General features: G+C 59.8%; 2 protein-coding genes across 5 annotated transcripts; both read right to left on the bottom strand.

The window, feature by feature from the left end:
* Positions 1 to 885: 885 nt before the first annotated feature.
* Positions 886 to 8,375, bottom strand: ZBTB48 (zinc finger and BTB domain containing 48). 3 transcript variants are annotated; one of them, XM_086715546.1, is made up of 11 exons: positions 8,300 to 8,375; positions 6,984 to 7,680; positions 6,254 to 6,495; positions 4,106 to 4,217; positions 3,410 to 3,502; positions 2,927 to 3,013; positions 2,621 to 2,775; positions 2,047 to 2,183; positions 1,811 to 1,975; positions 1,332 to 1,420; positions 886 to 1,245 (listed from the first exon to the last, which is right to left on the bottom strand). In XM_086715546.1, exons 2-11 carry the CDS (start codon positions 7,671 to 7,673, stop codon positions 949 to 951), a joined length of 2,067 nt encoding a protein of 688 aa, XP_086571672.1. In that variant the 5' UTR covers positions 7,674 to 7,680; positions 8,300 to 8,375; the 3' UTR covers positions 886 to 948. The 3 variants fall into 3 exon arrangements, with proteins under 3 accessions (XP_086571672.1, XP_086571670.1, XP_086571671.1); XM_086715544.1 differs by having other exon boundaries at positions 8,233 to 8,369; XM_086715545.1 differs by having other exon boundaries at positions 6,984 to 7,676; positions 8,233 to 8,369.
* Positions 8,376 to 8,874: 499 nt separating this feature from the next.
* On the bottom strand, positions 8,875 to 18,076 carry TAS1R1 (taste 1 receptor member 1). Of its 2 annotated transcripts, XM_086715540.1 has the most exons (6): positions 17,092 to 18,076; positions 14,981 to 15,287; positions 11,873 to 12,634; positions 11,248 to 11,460; positions 10,816 to 10,936; positions 8,875 to 9,828 (listed from the first exon to the last, which is right to left on the bottom strand). In XM_086715540.1, the coding sequence occupies exons 1-6, from the start codon at positions 17,280 to 17,282 to the stop codon at positions 8,897 to 8,899; spliced, it is 2,526 nt and encodes an 841-aa protein (XP_086571666.1). In that variant the 5' UTR covers positions 17,283 to 18,076; the 3' UTR covers positions 8,875 to 8,896. The 2 variants fall into 2 exon arrangements, with proteins under 2 accessions (XP_086571666.1, XP_086571667.1); XM_086715541.1 differs by lacking the exon at positions 11,248 to 11,460.
* Positions 18,077 to 18,144: the final 68 nt, after the last annotated feature.

Here is an 18,144-nt window from a genome sequence, read left to right as displayed (position 1 = left end):
TGGCACACAGCCACCGTGCTGTGAGGAAGCCCGGGCGGCCCGTGGAGAGGGACCCAGGCCCACAGCCAGCACCGCCTTCCCAGGCACAGACACCCTCCCTCCCCCCAACCGCGCCCTCGCCAGCCTCCAGGGAAATCCTGGGGCGGCTTGCCATCTGGCGGGAGGTAACTGCGGGCCCTCTCATTGAATCCTTGTCTACAAAGCGGGTGCTATTACTAATTCCGTTGAAGAGGAGGACACGAAGGAGTCGCCTGCCTCGGGCAACAGGGCTGTCAGTGAAGAAGCTGAGGGGGAACGTGGGCGCCGGCACCCACACGCTTTTCCTGCAGGATGCGCACCCGGCCCTGCCGTCCCTGCAGAACCCGGGGACCAGCAAGGCCTCTTGTCATTCTAAACTTGGCCTTGCCGGCACTCCAGGCCACCTGCACCGGCAAAGCAAATGAGGACCCTCCCGAGGGAAGGATCCTGTAGGCCGTCATCTGCCAGCCAGGGTCCAGAGCCTGCTGACCACGAGCCCTACCTCAGGCTCCCCGCTGGGATCCGCAGCAGGCTGGCGGGGTAAGGTCATCGTCGGAGGCCCTGAATCCCATCCCCACTAGCTGGCAGCACCACAGCTGTGAAACAGCAATGCCATGGCTCCCAGTCCTAGAACCCTGACAGTGAGACAAGAGCACCCGGGCCAGGGCCTGGCCCCTAAAGACACCCGCCCAGAGTCTGCCTCTGCTGAGGTCTCCCAACAAGGTGGGGAAGCAGCTGGCCGAGCAGCACCCTGAGGCGCAGAGATGGCTGGGTGAGGCACCGTTTCTCCTAGAAGATTCAACGGGAAAGCAGCACACCCCGGACACCAGGTTACTGGGGAACAGACCACCAGATAGGCTGAAACGATGGAGTCCCAAACCGTGTGATTTATTGGGGGCTGGGGCCAAGTGGGCTGTGGTGGCAGGGGTGCTACGTGTCACAGTCCTCAGGGATGGCTGCCGTGATGATGAGCGAGGGCTCCATGACCCCCGAGCTCACCAGGCTCTCCTCCGCACAGAGTCTCTGGCTGGGCAGCTGGGAGGTCAGGCCGCCCTGCGCCAGGGATGCCACGATGACCTCGGCCGAGCCCACCTCCAGCTCGGCGGGTGGCTGAAGTGCCACCACCACCATCTTCTCATCCTCAATGACCAGGTTCCGGAGTTTGCGCTGCCGCGGGTTATAGTTCTCCACCCGGTCGTGGATCTCCATGTGCCTCCGGAGGTGGGCCTGGGGGGCGAGGGGACTCAGGGCTGGGCAGGGAGGGGCCCGGGGTGGGGGGCAGGAGGAGGGACCCCGGCCGGCCCCAGGCCTACCTGCCGGGTGAACTTGTAGCCGCACTCGGTGCATTCGAACTTCCTGACGCCCTTGTGCCTTCGGACATGCACGCGCAGCTGCTCCACGGCTGTGGGAGGGAGGGGACCCCGGTGTTGAGGGGAGGCAGGAAGTGGGCACCACGGTGCCCAGGTGAGGGCGGTCCGGGGTCTGCAGCTGCTCCGAGGGCCCTGCCAGGCTCCAATGCCACCCTGAGGGTGCCACTGCACGAGACCCTCCAGGGCTCCCGCCCTGCCCTGTCACCGCAGCTCCAAGCTCCAGTCTTTAACGCACAGGGAGAAGAGATTCTCTGGTAGGAAGACTGGCGCCAAGAAGGAGCGCGCGACAGCCACCGCCACGCCTGACCTCTCCCCGTGGACGCTCTCTGGCCCCGGTCAGCGGGATATGGCCCACCCTCCACCCCACGCAGGGCGTGCCTGGGGAAGGGTGAGCGCCAGGGGCCTCCCGCAGGCCCAGGTACCTTTGAAGGTCTTCCCACAGATCTGGCAGAAGTGGGGCCGGCCTTCCTGGTGGCGGCTGGCCACGTGCCTCAGCAGGGGCCCCTTCTCGGTGAAGCGCTGCTCGCAGAACTCACAGCCGAAGGGCCTCTCCCCAGTGTGAGTACGGTTGTGCTTGTCCAGGCTGGCTGTGGGGACAAGGCGGGGGCTCAGCCGCTGCGCCGCGGCCTGGGACGGGGAGAGGACAGGCCTGCCTCACCTTGGGTGCGGAAGGTCTTGCCGCAGAGGTGGCACTGGAAGGGCTTCTCGCCCGTGTGCGTACGCAGGTGCATGTTGAGATTAGCTTTCTGGGTGAAGGCGTGGCTGCAGAACTCACACACGTACGGCCTCTCATTCCTGTCCGGGGCAGGGGGCGGGGCAGGAGCATCACCACGGGAAGCAGCCCCCTTCACCCCGCGACAGCTGGGAGCACGGCTGGCCCCGGAGCCAGGGAAACCGGCCAGGCCGAGGCAAACCCGCCTGAGCCGTGGGACCGGGCGCAGGCCGAGACCAGCCGTGCGGCACAAGGGCTCGGGCAGTGACAGGAGGGGCACCGGCGCCATCCCGGGAACCACAAAACTAAGAATCTGCCATCATGTTACCCTGAGATCCTCTCCCTCAGCCTTTCTGCCCGGCAAGCCTACTCCCCCCTCAGGCGCCCCCACCAAAGAGGCTACAGGCACCGGACTCGGGGTGGAGAACGCTCTGTCCCACGAGAGCATCACCTAGCTGCCTTCTGGACCCTCCACGCCGGCAGTAGGACCAGGCCCCGGGGAAGCCCGGCCGGCCCGCACCTGTGCTTGGCCTTGATGTGCATCTGCAGGCCGTTTCGGCTTGAGGCCCTGTGCCCACACTCCTCACACACGAACAGTTTCTCCCCTCGGTGCTTGAAGGCCTCGTGCAGCTGCAGTTCTGTTCGGGACAGGAAGCACTTGGCACAGGTGGGACACTGTGGGGCAGAGGGAGTGAGACCAGGCTGAGAACAGGGAGCGGTTCCCTGGCCCCCCGCACGACAGGAACCACACAGCCTGCCGGGTCTGACGCGGCTGTGGCCACCTCTCTAGGCCAGCTCCCAGTTCTCAGCACAGCCTGGCACTTACAGCGTGGGGCTTGGGGGCTCCGTGGAGTTTGATCAGGTGGCTCTGCAAGTCCTTCTTCTGCATGAACTGCTGGGAGCAGGAGGAGCACTGGAAAACAGGCCCGAGGTCACCTCGGAGGCCACCCACACCAGTGGGATCCTGGCCACCCCTAGGCTATCGGGGCAGCAACCCACAGGCAGGGCCCAGCCCGAGACGACAGGAGGCTCCTTGGTGTGAAGGACGCTCCAGAGAGGACCCCCCCCCCCCCCCCACCGTGCCGTGCCCACGGAGATGCCGAGCCTGCCCTCCACAGAAAGAAAAAGGACCCAGAGAGGGCCAGGGGCACTGCCTGAAGGGAGGGGACACCGGATGGGTCCAGAAGGCTGGGCGTCTTGACAGCTGGCGAGAGGGAGGTGCCTAACATCACCCCACGTACAGGGCTTGGCAAGAGGGATCTAGGGGCTGTCCCTCCGCCCACGGCCCCGGGGACAGGCCGAGCCTGACCTTGTAGGGCATCTCCCCCGTGTGGGACACCATGTGCACCCGCAGCTCCATCCTCCGGCGGAAGGTCTCCTGGCACACGGAGCACGTGAAGACCTGGCAGTGTGAGGGGCAAGCAGGGCCGGCATCAGGGGGGGGCCTCTGCCTGCGACGGCAGCCTCTGCCCGGGCTTCCACTCGCTGCTGGGAGGAGTCTGCCCGAGGGGGGGATCGCTAGGGTGGGAGAGGGCAACACGTGACCTGCCTGCCCTGACCCTGACCGTGGCTGAGCACTGCAAACCCACCCCACAGGCTGGGGGCAGGAGCCGGGAGACCTCACCCGCAGACCCCACACTGGCGACAGGCCTCTAGGAGGAGAGGGTGGGGTTCAGCCGGCCACGTCACGTGGGCCGGCCAGCAGGGTGGGGGCAGCAGCCCGTCCCCACCAAGGCGCCCCTTCTCCAGAGTCCAGGGACCCAAGCAGGCAAACTCAAAATGCTTTCCAAAAAGTCCCTCTGGGGCCGGTCCCTTCCGCCCTCGGGACCAGCGTCCCCACCTGTAATACCAGGAAGCGGACTCGATGGCATCCGCTGGAGCGGACACTCCAGCTCTCTTGAGTTTACAGTCCTAAGACGGCTTCCTGAGGGCCCCTCTCAGATGGCAGGAAGACGAAGGCCAGCGTCCCCTGCCCACAGAGTCCTGGGCCAGTGCCCGCAAGTACCTGTTCCGAGCGGTTCATGCAGTTCCGGGCTTCGTGCTCCAGGAGGTTCTCCTTCCGAAAGTAGCACTTTCCACACTTGGGACATTCAAAGGGTTTCTCCCCAGTGTGTTTCCTGCCAGGGAAAGCCACGGCGGGCGCGGGAGACTGAGTAACTGCCCGCCTCCCCCTCACCCGGTGTCCCTCTGGCTCCCCCACCGACAGCGCCACGCTCCACAGTGCAGCGCAAGAGCGGTCCTGAGGCCGGCCACGGCTCACCACGAGGCTTGTTCAGGCCTGGCCGATGCACCTGCACGGGGGAACCCAGAAACCCTCCTCTTGTGGGAGCCCGCACAGCTCCCTACAGCGGGGCCACTGCAGGGCCACACAGGCCCAGCTGGCTAGCATCTCTGCAAAGACAGAAATGATCCCTGGGTCCTGACTTCCTAGAGAAAGCACCCGATCTGCCTGGAAGTTCTGCGGGCTTTACCTTCAAAACCGTAGCCAGAATCTGAGCATTTCACCTTACCTCCACTGCTATCACCGAGCGCAGCCATGCCACCCCTGGGTTCCCGCCAAGCCTGCCTCCCGACAGACGTGAAATTCAGCGGCCAGAGGCGCCCTCAGATATAGTCAGACCTCATCGCCTCTTTGCTCCCAACCCCGCGATGCTGCCCGTTTCACCGAGAGAAGGCTGGGGGCCTAGCCAGTCTGCCCCTGGCCGCGGGGCTTCGCTCCCCAGGTCTGGTCTCCCTGACACTCACCGGCCCCTGGCTCACCCCAAGCTCTCTGCTCTGGCTCTCTGGACCCACAACCCCCCTCCCCTTCACCACCCCCCCCCGCCATGCGCTTGGTGGAAGTCCTCATCTCCTTGGAGTCTGCTCAAAATTCCTTCCTTTAAAACTGCAACCCCACCCCACCCCTAGGTGGGACTCTCCTCCTTTCTTCGTGGCACTTCCCACCTTCCAGCACCCTGTCAAGTCGCTATCAGTTCCAGTCTGCTCTGCCCCGCTGAGAGGAAGGCCCCATGAGGCTCCTGCTCTATCCGCTAAGGTACACCAAGTGCCCAGAACAGTCTTGTCAGCCACCCGGCAGAAGACCGGAAGAGCTCTTACGACTTCGCAGAGGCCATCCTCTGCCACTCAATTAACTGTCCTTGTCCCCATCCCAATGACCTCACGAGAGCACTATCCCCTCGCAGTTCTCAAGGCCAGTCCAGCGGCCTGCACCGGAGTCTTCTGCTGGGGGAGCATCCAGGCTGATGTGGGTCACTCCAGGGTGCCTCCCACACGGGTCTTCCCCAGACCCCACTGGCCGCAGGTGCCTGCAAGGCGAGCAAACAGGCATCCCCCAGCTCCCGTCACTACTAGCTTCCCAGAGCGTCGCACTGAGAACACGTGTGTGGCCCAACCTGGCCTGGCGAGAAATCAGACTGGTGACATCTTGGACTATGAAGTGGCAGGACTGGAAGGCATGTCACCTGGCTGCCACCCCCGGAGGCCTTGCAGAGACCTGGAGCGGCACTGTTAAGAGAACTCTCTGTAACCAGGGAAGTGTCCTGTCTGTGCCGAGTCAGCTGCCGGGGCCCACGGGTGACTACTGAGCACTTACAACGTGACTACTAATCTGAAAAGCCAACTGTACTTTTATTTTAAGTTAATGTAGCTTCATACGGCACCTGGTTACCTTTCCGGACAACGCGGTTTTAAACAAATAGTCCTTTAGGCTCCACTGACACCATGGGGCTAACGTTTCCGCCAGAATCACAGGAGGCACCGACCCTAAAGACTGACACCTTGGCCCAAAGCCCACCTTGCTGGGCTTTAGAAATACCTAAGGTGGCGCCTCAGCCACAGCACAGAGCCATGGGTTTCTCTCATCCCCTTGGCAAAAGGCAGCTAGCGGTCAAGGTCCACAGTGGGTGGAACTTATTGACAAGGTGTCTACAGACCCACTCCAGAAGCTCAGAGTAAGAGAGAGACGAAGAAAGAATCTGTTCCACCACTAGATTCTCACTCCCTGATGATGAGAGGCATGTCAACATCGGGCACTACGAGTGTGAGACAAAGCCCTCAGCCCCCACGTGGCCCAGAAGCAGGGAGTGCAGGCCCCCTCCCCCAACAAGGGAATAGCAGACAGGAAAAAAAAAAAATAGAAAAACAGAACGTTTACCTGTTGTGGACTTTTAGATAATATTTGCTGAGGAACTTTTTATGACATGTGGGGCATTCAACCGGCACCGCTGTACCTTTTCTGCTCTCAGCCGGCTCGGCTGCCAGGGAACCTGTGCTCAGGGCTGGCTCTGCAGCACAGGGCTTTCTGATCATGTTTGATTTCCTCCTGGTTGGCAAGGCCTCACTCTCAGAAACATAATCACCATCCCCGTCGTCCTCAACTTGAACCACCACTTCCCACTAGAGCAGAAAAGGCAGCGGGAGGCAAGGTCACCAAATGAACCATTAGGAGTTCTGGGGGCAGATCTACAGGGCAGTCGGCTCATTCCAGTTCCATCCCAAGATGACTCCCTTTATCGGTGGCTGTTCTCATCGAGGTCCTAGGGCAGGCCTCCTCGGAATCTTGGATTTGGAGGGCAGTGACTCTGTGGTGAACTGGAAGTTTGGCTGGACTTCACTACCCTGGGGAAACACCTGTAACCCCGAAGCCAGCTACCCAACCCCAAGAAGCTGCCAACCCTGGACAGCTGTGACTCACAGGAAGGTTAGCCGGAGGCTGCAGGATGGAGCCGGATTCCTACGTTTGGAGGAAACCTATTCCAGCCCCACCTAACAAAGATTCTATCTTGGGGTCCAGACTATCCCCAGACTATCCCAGAAAAGTGTCAGTGTCTCCACCACCACCCCCAGCTCCTACCTCCCCATTCCCAGCACCCTGGGCACAGTACCTCATTATTCCCGCCCTGCAGCTGGACACCTTCAGCCTCAAAGGGTCTTGGAGGTGCTTTGCAATCCTCAGGCTCCTTGTCTTCTGGGGGACAAAGCTTCAAGGCTTGCTTGAGTTTCCCACGGTGGAAGGAGGGGCCCTCACCCGGGGCCGGGAGACCAAGCTGGGGCCTTTCGGGGCTGTGGCTGCCACTGATCTCCTGGTCTCTGGGGACTTGACCCAGTGTCTTCGAAACTTCCTCTTCCTCCAAGCCTGCCGGCTCCTTGAGGTGGCTGTTTACATTCCGGGGGGTAGGTTTCCCCAGCCCACCCTGGCCACTTGATGCCTGCCCCCCTGAGGTTTTGGGCTTGAAACTCTGGCAAAGCTCCACAGCCTCTGGCACTCGCAACTCCCTTGCTGCCAAAAGCACCTGGTCCCGGTTTCCGGAGGTGAGAGCAAGGTGACCAGTATAGAAAAAGTCCAACAGGAGACCAAAGATCTCAGCAAAGCCGGCAGGGAGGACCACACTGCCCCCTGAGCCATCCCCATAGAGGCTCTGGAAGAAGTGGCTGCAGCAGGCAAGGACACTCCAGTGTGCCTTGAACACCAGGCCTCCCACGTCCAGGGTGGCATCGCAGTACTGGCCCTTCTCTCGCTGCTTGTTGAGCTCCTGCAGAACCCTCACACTGTGCTGGATGAAGGAGCCGTCCATGGTCTGTCTGGAGGAGAGGAAGGTAGAAGTGACATCCTGGCAAGCCCAACCCAGGAGTAGCAAGGGGAAGCCCCTGGACTGGGGAGAACAAAAGGGGAGGTGGACGGTACTCGGTCATGTTTATCTCAACGAGGGCTTAGGTCAACGTTAGAGGAAGTCAGCTCAGACAGGAATGGACTGAACACCTCCCTGGGAGTGGGAGCCAGGTGAGCAGGCCATACTGGGTGGGCCAGAGACAGTGTGTGGCGGGGGCACAGACGGACTAGGTTGGGGACGGAAGCATGGCTTGGCGGAGAACAGGACAGGGTCGTGAAGAGGTGCGGGTGGAAGGAATCAGTGTGGGGGAAAGAGACGGAGAATCAGAGCGAACTGATCGGCCTGGCAGAGCGAGGGGACCCGTGGCAGGGAAGCTGCGGGTGCGGACAGGTGAGCAGAACCCACGCCGTGCCCACACGTCCGGGGCGGCCGGGCGGAAGGCGGTCGCAGTCACACTCCAGTTGGTGGCCACGGCGGCCCGCAGCCCTTCCCTCCCACACCCTGCTGCCTCCGAACTCCTCACCCGGGCCTGTCCTCCCTGCGACGGCCCCACAGACCCCGGACCTCGTCGCCTCCAGAGCCCCACTGACCAACTGCCCGGGCGGTACGTGCCCGGCCGACCGTACGGAGACGCCGCCGTCGCCGCCGCCGCCGCCGCCGCCGCCGGACGTGACGTCAGGGAGCGCCGGACGCGCTGGGAAACCAGGAGGTACAGGGCTTATAGCTCCGCCCCTGGGGCGGGACCAGGCAGAGAACGGCCAATGGTATGGGGAGAGGGGGCTTGGCCCAGATCGCTCTGCCAGGGCTGACGTCCCCGAGTTGCTTAGCAACGTCAAGCTGCGCCCTCGGCGCTGGGGCCGAGTGCCTGGGTTCCGGCTGCGGTCGGCTCCCGCGGCGTCCGCAGTTGAGGAGGCAGCGCCCCACCCTCGCTTCAGACAGCTAGAGCAGCCAGGACGCATGTTTCACCGCTTTATTGGCAGCTCGGAGCCTGGACTGGACTCCCGTGAGCGTACACTACCCGAGCCAAAACAGGAGTCCAAAAGGCCTCCCGGAGGGCGCGGGGCCCGCTCGCCTCGCTCGACCTTCGACCCTCAGGGCAGGGGAGGCGCCCCTACCCCACCTTCTACTCCTTCACCCCCCACCCCCCACCCCCCACCTCCCCGGCTAGGCCCTGCCCGCCCCACTGGTCAGGTGGAGCCGCAGCGCCTCGTGTACTCCTGGATGGAGGCCTGGAAGTGCTCTGTGCTGTTGAGATCTGGGCGGCACAGGATCACGTAGCACTTGGGGAGGAAATAACCGCTGAAGCCGCCACTCAGGCTGCTCAGCGCCGCCAGCACGTTGACCGCGGGCAAGTACTTGCCCTGGTAGACGCTGGCCGTGGTGAAGAAGGCAATCCAGGACACGAAGTTGAGCAGCAGACTAAAAGTGACACATTTGGCCTCGTTGTAGTTCTCTGGCAGGTCCTTGCCCAGGTAGCTGCAGGCAAAGGCGCTGACGGACAGGAGGCCATTGTAGGCGAAAGCCAACATGAAGCCCGGTGAGTTGGCCTCTGTGCAATCAAGCACCACCAGCTGAGGGAAGCGCTGGTACTCCCTGGTGGGCAGTGGGGTCCACACCGCCAGCCAAGTTAGACAGATGAGCAGCTGGGCCATTGAGCTGATCACCACAAACAGGCCAGGACCGTGGTTTTGGACCCAGGCACGGTAGAAGGTGGGTACCTTGGCAGAAAACTTGAAGATGAAGACCAGTTGGAAGGAGCGGATGGTCAGGCAGGACAGGAAGATGGCAAAACCCAGGGCAAGGAGGCTTTGGCGCAACAAGCATGTGGGCAGCGTGGGCTCCCCAAAAAAGCCATAGAGCCCACAGCTGCCCCCTGCCAGGGAGCCCAGCATGAAGAAGCACAGTCGGCCCCCAGCAGACTTCACCACAGGGGTGTCTAAGTGCCAGGCAAACAGGCCAGCAGTCCCAGTCACCAGCAGCAGCAGCAACGTATTAGCTGCCAGCAGCACCCAAGAGATGGTCTCGTGCCAAGTCAAAAACACCACGGTGCGTGGAAAGCAGGTTTCACTTCCCGCAGGTGCCCACTCTTCTTTCCCACAAGGCTGGCAGCTGTGGAGGTCTGGAAGAAAAGGGGGAGGGGGCTCCTGAGAGCTAGATGAGCAGAGCAGGAATGAGGAAGGGAAGCCATGTAGGCCTGCAAGGTGCTGGGAGCGCTGTACCACAGAAGCCGGGCTCCTACTGCACACAGCGAGATAGGGGGTAGCCCTGAGTGGGGCCCCGCGGCCAAGTGTTTCCTCCAGATGCCTGTGTTAATTGCAGATTCTGGAGACCCTTGGGTAGGTTCTGTATGGCTTATGATCCCAGAAGGGGCTTGCAAACCAAGAGATCCTTAGAGAGGGCCTTACTCTGGTAGCTCTGCCCACATGCCAGTGAGGCTATGATCCAATAGGAGCAACCAGCCCCAAAGGAAGGGCATTTTCATCTCCCCAGCACTTCCATTACCCAAAGCCACCTATCTGTGCTGCCATTCTGTGGTTTCTCTGACTCTCTGAGAACAGAAGAGATGTGTCCTCACGCCCACAGAGATAGTAAAAGGAAAGAACGTGGCTCACAGAGTCCAGCTCTGGGCTGAGCCCTTAGCTACCTGAGTTTGCTCTCTGATCTTGACCTTGCATCACCACTGGGTGGAGTATGCTATGTTTCTTGTCTGCAGATACAATAGTATCTGCATCAAGGCCAAGCTGTCCAAGGTGCTGGCTGTCTTTGGCAGGGGCAACGGAAGGGACTTCACACAGACAGCATGGGAGGGGACAAGGAAACATAACTACATCTGTTCGCATAAAAAGGTTGAATTTAGGATAAGATTGCATCTGCATCAGGAGCCCTCTAGTAAAAGACATAGGGGACCTGAGGATTTCAACTGGTTGTTGGTTTCTGCTTCATCAGAACTCAGTCTGGTGGCAAATATTCTACAACCTGTACCTCAACTGGCAACAGAGGGAGCAAGGCTCTGGTTCTGCACATGCGTGGCCCAAGGGAGATCCCCTCATCTGCCATACAGACCCTGGGAGTGCCCAGTCATTCTCCCACTCATTTGGACACTCACCGCTCTTGTTGAGGAAGCTCCCGGCCTCACAGGGCACACACTGAAAGCAACAGTGGTAGAAACCCGAAATCACTCGCTGGTGCCCTTCGAGGCAGTCGTTGGAACACACAGACTTTGGCACCTGCAAGAAGCCACAGGTGTTCTGGAACCACATGGAGTGGCCCAAGTCAAGGGATGCTCACATGGCGAATGGGAATCTCCGTGCATCTGCCCTCACAACTCACTCCCAGGGCACAGCCCCTGGTTGTGTATACCAGCTGCAGCCGGCCATCTGTGTGCGGTCTGTGGGGCTTCCCTGGCAGGGCTGGATAGAGCCACGTTGGCCTGGCACCCGGGGCCCCCTCCTGCTCCGTGTGAGCTGTGTCGACAGTGACTTCAGGCTCCAGGCTGCCCGTAAGGCAGTGACTTGGTGAGTGACCGTGGCTCCATTACCTGGTTGTCCTTCCCGTGCCACCGGATTTTGGTTTTATTTATGTCCAGCTGAACTGGAGGCCATATGGAGGAGCCAATGACCCTGAAGTTCCACTTGGGGCCACTCCAGTCCCAGGCAATTATGTCGTAGCCACTGAGAGGGTCCCCGTTGTCATTAAACTTCACGGTGTCCTTGTGTAGCAGGAAATTCACCTTGCGGATCTGCTCCAGAAGCTGAGATAAACGGGGATCATGGAGCAGCCACAGATGACGCAGGCTGCTCCTCCTCAACTCTCCCAGACCCGGAAGGCTTAGGAAGCAAATGCTTCCATTTGGGTGGTTTCAGTCTGTCTGGAAATTCAGAGCCCCCTCCCTTCCAAGGAAGCCCCTCGACCCTCCCAACTGGCCCCCTGAGTGAGAGGAAGCTTCTAAAAAGGCCCCCTTTCCAGAGATTTTTAGCCCTGGGTCTGGAGCGTGGTGGTGGGAGGGGCCGAGGTCAGAGAAGTGAAGCCCAAGAGAAGGAATTAGCCTTCTGGTGGGTGGCCTTTGTCCCCCACCCCCGGCACTCAGTTGGCCAGAGAGGGATCACTCTGTTTGCCTTAGGAAAGCACCCCGTTTCAGGGTGCCGGGGTCTGGGCTACCTTACCTGCCAGGGGTAGACTCGGTCCCTGGAACAGGCTCCAGAGGCACAGCCCAGGAGCTGGTGGAGGCCATGGGCCACTGCGTAGACTGCCCGGTAGGCGTTATAAGCAGAGCTCATGGAGAATGCCCCGAGCGTGGGCATCTGCTCTGCCGTGAAAGCCCGACACTCTCTACACAGCTGGTTGCTGCTGCACTCGGAGGTCCTGGAGCAAGGCCCAGGGGCCCCCTTATCTGCCTGGACATAGGCCTCTTCAAACTCCTTCAGGCCAGGGACAAGCCTCTGCTGGATGGCCACACCCAGCACCGTGCCAATGCCCTGGATCCCGGGCACATTGCTGATGTGTCTAGAGATGGCCCAGTCTTCTGAGGCGATCCACACCTTGGCAGTCAGGTTGGCCAGCACCACCGACTCAAAGAACACCCTGGCCAGCTGTCTGCTGGAGAAAACGACCACAACGGTGGTCCTCGCTCGGGCCAGGTGGTGCATGATGCCCTGCATCCTCTCGTCGCCCGGCCGGGCAGAGAAGGGGATGATGTCCTTGAAGGCAACGCAGATGCCCTGCTGGGTGGCCTGCTCCTCCAGCGCCTGCACCCCCAGCTGCCCGTAGTCGCCGTCGCTGCCGACCACCGAGATCCAGACCCACCCGAAGCTCTGCAGCAGCAGCACCATGGTCTCCACCTGGTGCTTGTCGCTGGGGATGGTGCGCAGAAACGAGGGGTAATGCCGCTTCACTCCGAGCGTCACGCTGCTGGCCTCATAGCTGATCTGCGGAGGGGGGCCGGGGGGGGGGGGTCAGTTCAGCGACTTCAGTGGCCTTGGCCTCAACTCAGGGCCTCCAAGTGCTGGCCCTGTGCTGGGCGCGGGGACCCGAGGAGGAGGGAGACATGGTCCCAGCCCTGGCTCTCAAGGAGAGCTCTGGTGGACTAGGAGGCCGACCAGCTACATCTAAAGAAGAGGCAGAAACCCAGGGGGAGGTTTGTGGGAGAAGAAGGGGAAGAGAACAAAAGCTACACCCAGTGAGAGAACTGACCCAGGAGGTTGGAAGCCGGAAGAAGGAGCACAAAAGTAGGCGTGTCTGGTCAGGGCAGGAGGCCTTACTCCTGGCAGTAAGGTAGCTAAGATCCTTGGTCTTTATCTGCAGGCCCTGGGGAGCCCCTTAAATGTCTAGGCAGAGAGGTAATCTGCCCAGACTTGTGTTTCAGGGGTGTATCTGATTTCAGTGAAGAATGTGTTAGAAAAGGCTCAAGACCAGAGTCAGGAAGAACTCCCTAGGAGACTGCTGGAATCATCCCGAAGAGACAGCTTGGCAGCCTGAGTTTGAGCCGTGGCAGCGGTGACGGAGAAGAGGGATGGGCCCGGCAGCTCATAGAAGGTAAAAGCAGAGGCCGTGGTGGTGGGCTAACTGTGGGGGTGGGGGAAGGAGGAATGTAGGTGGCGCACCGGGTTCCTGGCTTGAGTGGAGGTGGTCACTCTTAAGGCAAGTGGGCAGGAAGCAGAGAGGCTTGAGTTGTATAGGGAGGTAGGTTCAGCCGGGGGGCCCGCTGGATGCATGAAGTGGAGACCCCGGAAGAGCAGCCAGAAACGAGGCTCAGTGCTTAGAACTCAGGACAGAAGCTAGGGAACGGGCGATGGAGCCGTGGGGCCACGGCCTGTGGAGAGGTTCTGAATGAACTGCCCCAAGATCTGCCACCTTGGCGTATGGGTTAATTTCCAGTTGAAAATCATTAAAGCGCAAAAGACCCAGGGGGAAACTTTGTCCTTTCCCCTAACTGCCCAAAAGAATTTAGAGAGCTAAGCTGCCCCAGGTTCAGGAGCTTCACCATAGAGAATTACATTACAATAGGAACTAGGCGAAGTAAGCAGGGGTGGGGGTGGGGGGAACCTAGCAAAGTCCCATTTGTTAAAATTCCTCTCCATGTCCCATTGTTTCTGGATGGCCCAGCAAACATTGTGTAATACACATTCACTCTCTCTTCTCCTATGAATTGTCTTCCTTTCCTTTGAAGTCTGACCCCCACCCACTTCTCCATAGTTCAGGATAGCAGATAAGCCTCACTTTGCCTGTCTTTGAACCTCTCGTGTTTATGTAGATTCCCTGTACATACGTGATTTTGACTTTCTCCTGTTCATCTGTGTCACATCAACTTAATCTTTAGACCAGCCAGAAGAATCTTGAAGAGTAGGGAAAGTTGTTTGCTCCCGGCACCTGCCTGGGAAAGGGAGCGGTCCTGCACTCTGGGAATCATCCACTTTTTCAGAAGAGGTGGGGAGGAGATTCTCCAAAGGAGACTGAGAAGGAGGAGGAGGAGAAGGAGGTGCCACAAGTGAGAGGGAGGTGGCAGGTCATAAATGCCGAGGCAAGAGCGTCACTGAAGGACTGGTCAAATTTGTCACAGAGTCGTCATGTCAAGCAAAGAAGGGCTGAAAAGCATTTGCTGGAAGCCCTGGAGATCACAAGAGCAGGAGTGGTGGTGCAGCAGTCAGGGCAGGGGCCCGGGAAGCAAGTGATGAGAGGGAGAAGCAAACAAGAAGAGAGAGCTCAGTGCACAAGTTTCCACGGAACGAGGTTCAGAGAGAGGGCAGCGCTAAGACCACAGGTGCCTGGAAGACGGAGAGGGGTACAGCCAGCTTATAGGCGGAGGAGGAAGCCTAGGACAGGCCTATAAGAAGAGGAGAGGGTGAGGCCCAGAAGGACAGCATTGGAGGGGGAGGGGGACCACACCTCTGAGCCTGAGCTGGGAGGGAGGGAAAGAAGACCAGAAGGAGGAGGGCGGGGAGAAGTGGACAAGTGTGTGAGGTGGGAAACAAAGGGTGTTCCATTCTTCACAGAGGAGATGGAATGGAGGGGGCAGAGCAAAGGGCAGCAGTTTCAAAGGAGACGGTTTTTCTCAGGACATTGAGGCAGGGAGGTCTGGATGCAGCACTTGGGGAGGAAGGGAGGCTGGGGTGGGGACTGTGAAGGGGGCAGGGCCCCCTGCAATGTGACCACCCAGGAGACCCAGGGGGCCAGAGTGGGCATGGCAGCTCTTGCCCAGCCGCCCCCCCCCCCCCCCCAGCCCACGCTGGACCTGCCGGCAGGGGAGATGGACAGGCCCCCGGGCTCCAGCTCACCAGGGGCACCAGGAAGGGGCTGAGCAGGGCTGCAGTGGTGGCTGCGTGGTTGGTGGTGTCAGGCCCAATGACAGCCAGGGCGGCAGGCGAATAGTGGGAAGGGTCTGCTCGGATCTCTATGTGATGTGTCCCCAGCAGGGAGAGCACGTTTAGTGTGGCATACACGTTGGCAGACTCTGAGCACACGTCGTACAGCTGGTATCCCAGGGTGACGTTCGGCAGGAGGGCTGTGGAGTTGTTTATCTCCTCGATGCCAAACCGCATGGCCTGGAAGAGGTGGTAGCCGTGACCGTTGAAGCTGTCGGGCCTGTAGAGAAAGCCAAGCTGAGAGCTCAGAAGAGCAAGGCCTTGCCGAGACCCTCTTGGCGTCGGGGGTGGGGGGAAGTGTAGAAAGGAAACTCTGAGGGCATCTGTCCCGTCCCCTACCACCATGACCTCACTGTGGGCCCTGTACCATACACTCAGCTGTGTTAACAGGCCTTTGGGTGGGCGGGGGGTGGGGGGGGTGGGGAGGGGCGGTAACAACTTGGAGAAACCACAAACCATTCCTCCCTGGATGAGCATATTAGTGTTGAAAGGCTGATGAAGTCCTGTAGCAGGGAAACCTGCTGCGTGAGTCAGGGTTCTGCAGAGAAACAGAACCAGTTGGATAGAGAGAGAGAAAGAGAAGTTTATTTTAAGGAATTGGTTCACATGATTGTGGGGCTGGCAAGTCTGGCGTTTGCAGGGCAGGCTGGAAATGCCCTCAATGGTCAAAGCTGCAGTGTTGAGTTCGAAGGCAGAATTTCTTCCTTTTTGGGGGAACCTCAATCTTTTCTTTTAAGGTCTTCAACTGATTGGATGAGGCCCACCCACACAATGGAAAGCGATCTGCTTTACTCACCCTGTTGGTTTAAATGTTAACCATCACAGCCCCATCTAGACTGGTGTTTGGCCAAACAACTGGGCACCGTACCCTAGCCAGGTTGACGTATAAAATTAACCACACACCTGTCGAACCTTGTTTACCTAGTATCTCTCTCATCAGGACACCTGTGAACGTGGTGAGGGCCTGTGTTCCTCAGTGCCTCTCGGGAGCTGCTGACTGGATCCCAACAGGAACGCGGTTCAGCTCTGCTTGAAGAGTGTGCTAGCACGTTTCACCTTCCAGCCCTTCTGCTTGTTAGAAGGGTCTTCTATCATTTCTATCACTTGTGTCTACGAGTCCCTCAGAGGGTGCTCATTGCCCCCCACGGTGACACCTTCAGAAGCGGACATCCATGTGTCTCCTCTTCCCCAAGTCTCCTCTACCTGGGCTCCTATCGGTAGCTCTTTGGGCCAGTCCTCATGCGCCAGACTCTCCAGAACCTTCTTCCTCGAACCCTGGCTGTTTGCCTTGGCCTTCCGGGCCTGCGGTCCTACTCAGGAACCGGGCAGGGTGAAGGCACAGGTGCAAGCCAGGTGGCGGCCGCTGCCCCTCCCTCTGGATGGCTGTGGCTTCTGCTCTCGCTCTGGTGCCTGCGGCTTCACCTGGCTCAGAAAGGGAGCCCAGGCGTCTTGAGGGTAGAGGTGACTGTCAGATGTGCGTCACGTTTAAGGCATCCTGCCACTGAGTCCCAATGCATCCTCGAGCCTCCCAAGTCTGTGACTTGCACAGATGGCAAATAACTATCTTCTTTAGGAGGGAAACGTATTTTTCTCTATTAGGCTGTCAACTTCCCAAAGGCAAGGCACCAATCTCAGGTATCTTTGCTAGGTTCCCAAACCATATACTCCCAGTGCCTTCCCTCTCCTCCTCACTTGCCATCGGGGAGACACAGGAGTTTGAACCTGGAGAGGAGTGGGGAGGACACGAAAGCAGGGGAAAACCTAACTGCCTACTTACGTCCCAAAGCCCGGAAATGACCGGAATGGGATTATAATACAAAGCACTCGAACAGCCAGGACAAAATCACGTATTACAAAGCAGAACCTGGGCAGAAGTGCCAGGGAAGGCCCAGCCAAGGCTTGAAGGTGGTGACCATAGGATGGGGAGGGATGGGAGGCGGCTCGGGAGGCAGGAAGGGCAAGATCCTCACTGAGGAGGACAGAGGATGGGCGGAGGTCCTAGAGGCACAGGACCCCTCACTCACCTGTCACAGAGGGTCACCGTGGGCCAGTGCCTCACGCCCGGACAGTCAGAGTGCAGAGGGAACAGACCTGCGAGGAGGTAATCCCCAGGGAGGCTGAAGTCGGCAGATGTCTCTGTGCTGTGGCAGCTGAGAGCCCAGCAGCAGGAGAGGGAGAGCTGCAGGCCGACCAGGTGAGCCGCCGGGAGTGACATGCTGGCCAGTCCGTCCTGTGCCTGGCATGGCCAGCCAGCACCCTCTGACCGGCTCGGCTGTTTAAATAGAATAGACAGCGGCTGCCCAGATGCTTCCCAACTTCACGCCTGTGCCAGGGGTGGGGCTGGAACCCAGTCGTAGGAACCAGGCTGTTTGCCTTGGCCTTCCGGGCCTGCGGTCCTACTCAGGAACCGGGCAGGGTGAAGGCACAGGTGCAAAACAGGTGGCGGCCGCTGCCCCTCCCTCTGGATGGTTGTGGGTTCTGCTCTCGCTCTGGTGCCTGCGGCTTCACCTGGCTCAGAAAGGGAGCCCAGGCGTCTTGAGGGGTAGGGGTCAGAGGAAGGCAGGGACACTGCTTCTCTGGGGGACAGAATGTGGAGGGAGCTGTGGGTTTTAGAACTTTTTACCTGGGCCTCAGTTTACCAAATGAGACTGACTTTAAGTTGACCTCCTCCCAGTCTTCAGTTTTCTGACATTGAAATTTTGGGTGAATCATCCTGGGTTCGCCTTTTCCAGGGTGTCCCCCTTCAGCCCAAAGACAACTGCATGCAAACACGGTATGCAAATAGACTGGTTTTGTTTAAACTGCCAATCCTGGCTCTTTTTCTGCCAGAAAAAAAAAAAAACAATTCCAAGTGGATTTCCGGAGATGTGGCCCTGGACTCCGAGTGGGGTATCTGGCCGGGGTGGGGCTTTTGCATAATGTAAATAGGGCCCTCGGTGGGACGGCCCCACGAAGTGTGACCTAGGCTGCCGCCCCTGCCGCTCCAGGCCGGCAGGAGCCTCCGGGGGGCCTGCGGGAGCCCACGTGCGCTGCCGCGGGCGGCCGGCAGAGGGCGCACCCCCCCCCCCCCCCCCCCC

This window comes from Puma concolor, chromosome C1 (assembly GCF_028749965.1).
Source record: "Puma concolor isolate L17-30 chromosome C1, mPumCon1.1.hap2, whole genome shotgun sequence".
Classification (NCBI taxonomy): domain Eukaryota; kingdom Metazoa; phylum Chordata; class Mammalia; order Carnivora; family Felidae; genus Puma; species Puma concolor.
This window is presented reverse-complemented; position numbering and strand designations above follow the sequence as displayed.

Bases quoted from the DNA above. Each gene is read 5' to 3' on its own strand.
- ZBTB48 (XM_086715546.1), bottom strand. From the start codon at position 7,673: ATGGACGGCTCCTTCATCCAGCACAGTGTGAGGGTTCTGCAGGAGCTC. The intron at 3,014-3,409 runs GTCAGGCTCGGC...CCTGTTTTCCAG, and splicing joins CGGGGGAGATGCCCTACAAG to TGCTCCTCCTGCTCCCAGCA. The intron at 2,184-2,620 runs GTGCGGGCCGGC...TGCCCCGGACAG, and splicing joins CACATCAAGGCCAAGCACAG to GAATGAGAGGCCGTACGTGT.
- TAS1R1 (XM_086715540.1), bottom strand. From the start codon at position 17,282: ATGTCACTCCCGGCGGCTCACCTGGTCGGCCTGCAGCTCTCCCTCTCC. The intron at 11,461-11,872 runs GTAAGGTAGCCC...CGTTTATCTCAG, and splicing joins ACCGAGTCTACCCCTGGCAG to CTTCTGGAGCAGATCCGCAA. The intron at 10,937-11,247 runs GTAATGGAGCCA...GGCTTCTTGCAG, and splicing joins GGCACGGGAAGGACAACCAG to GTGCCAAAGTCTGTGTGTTC.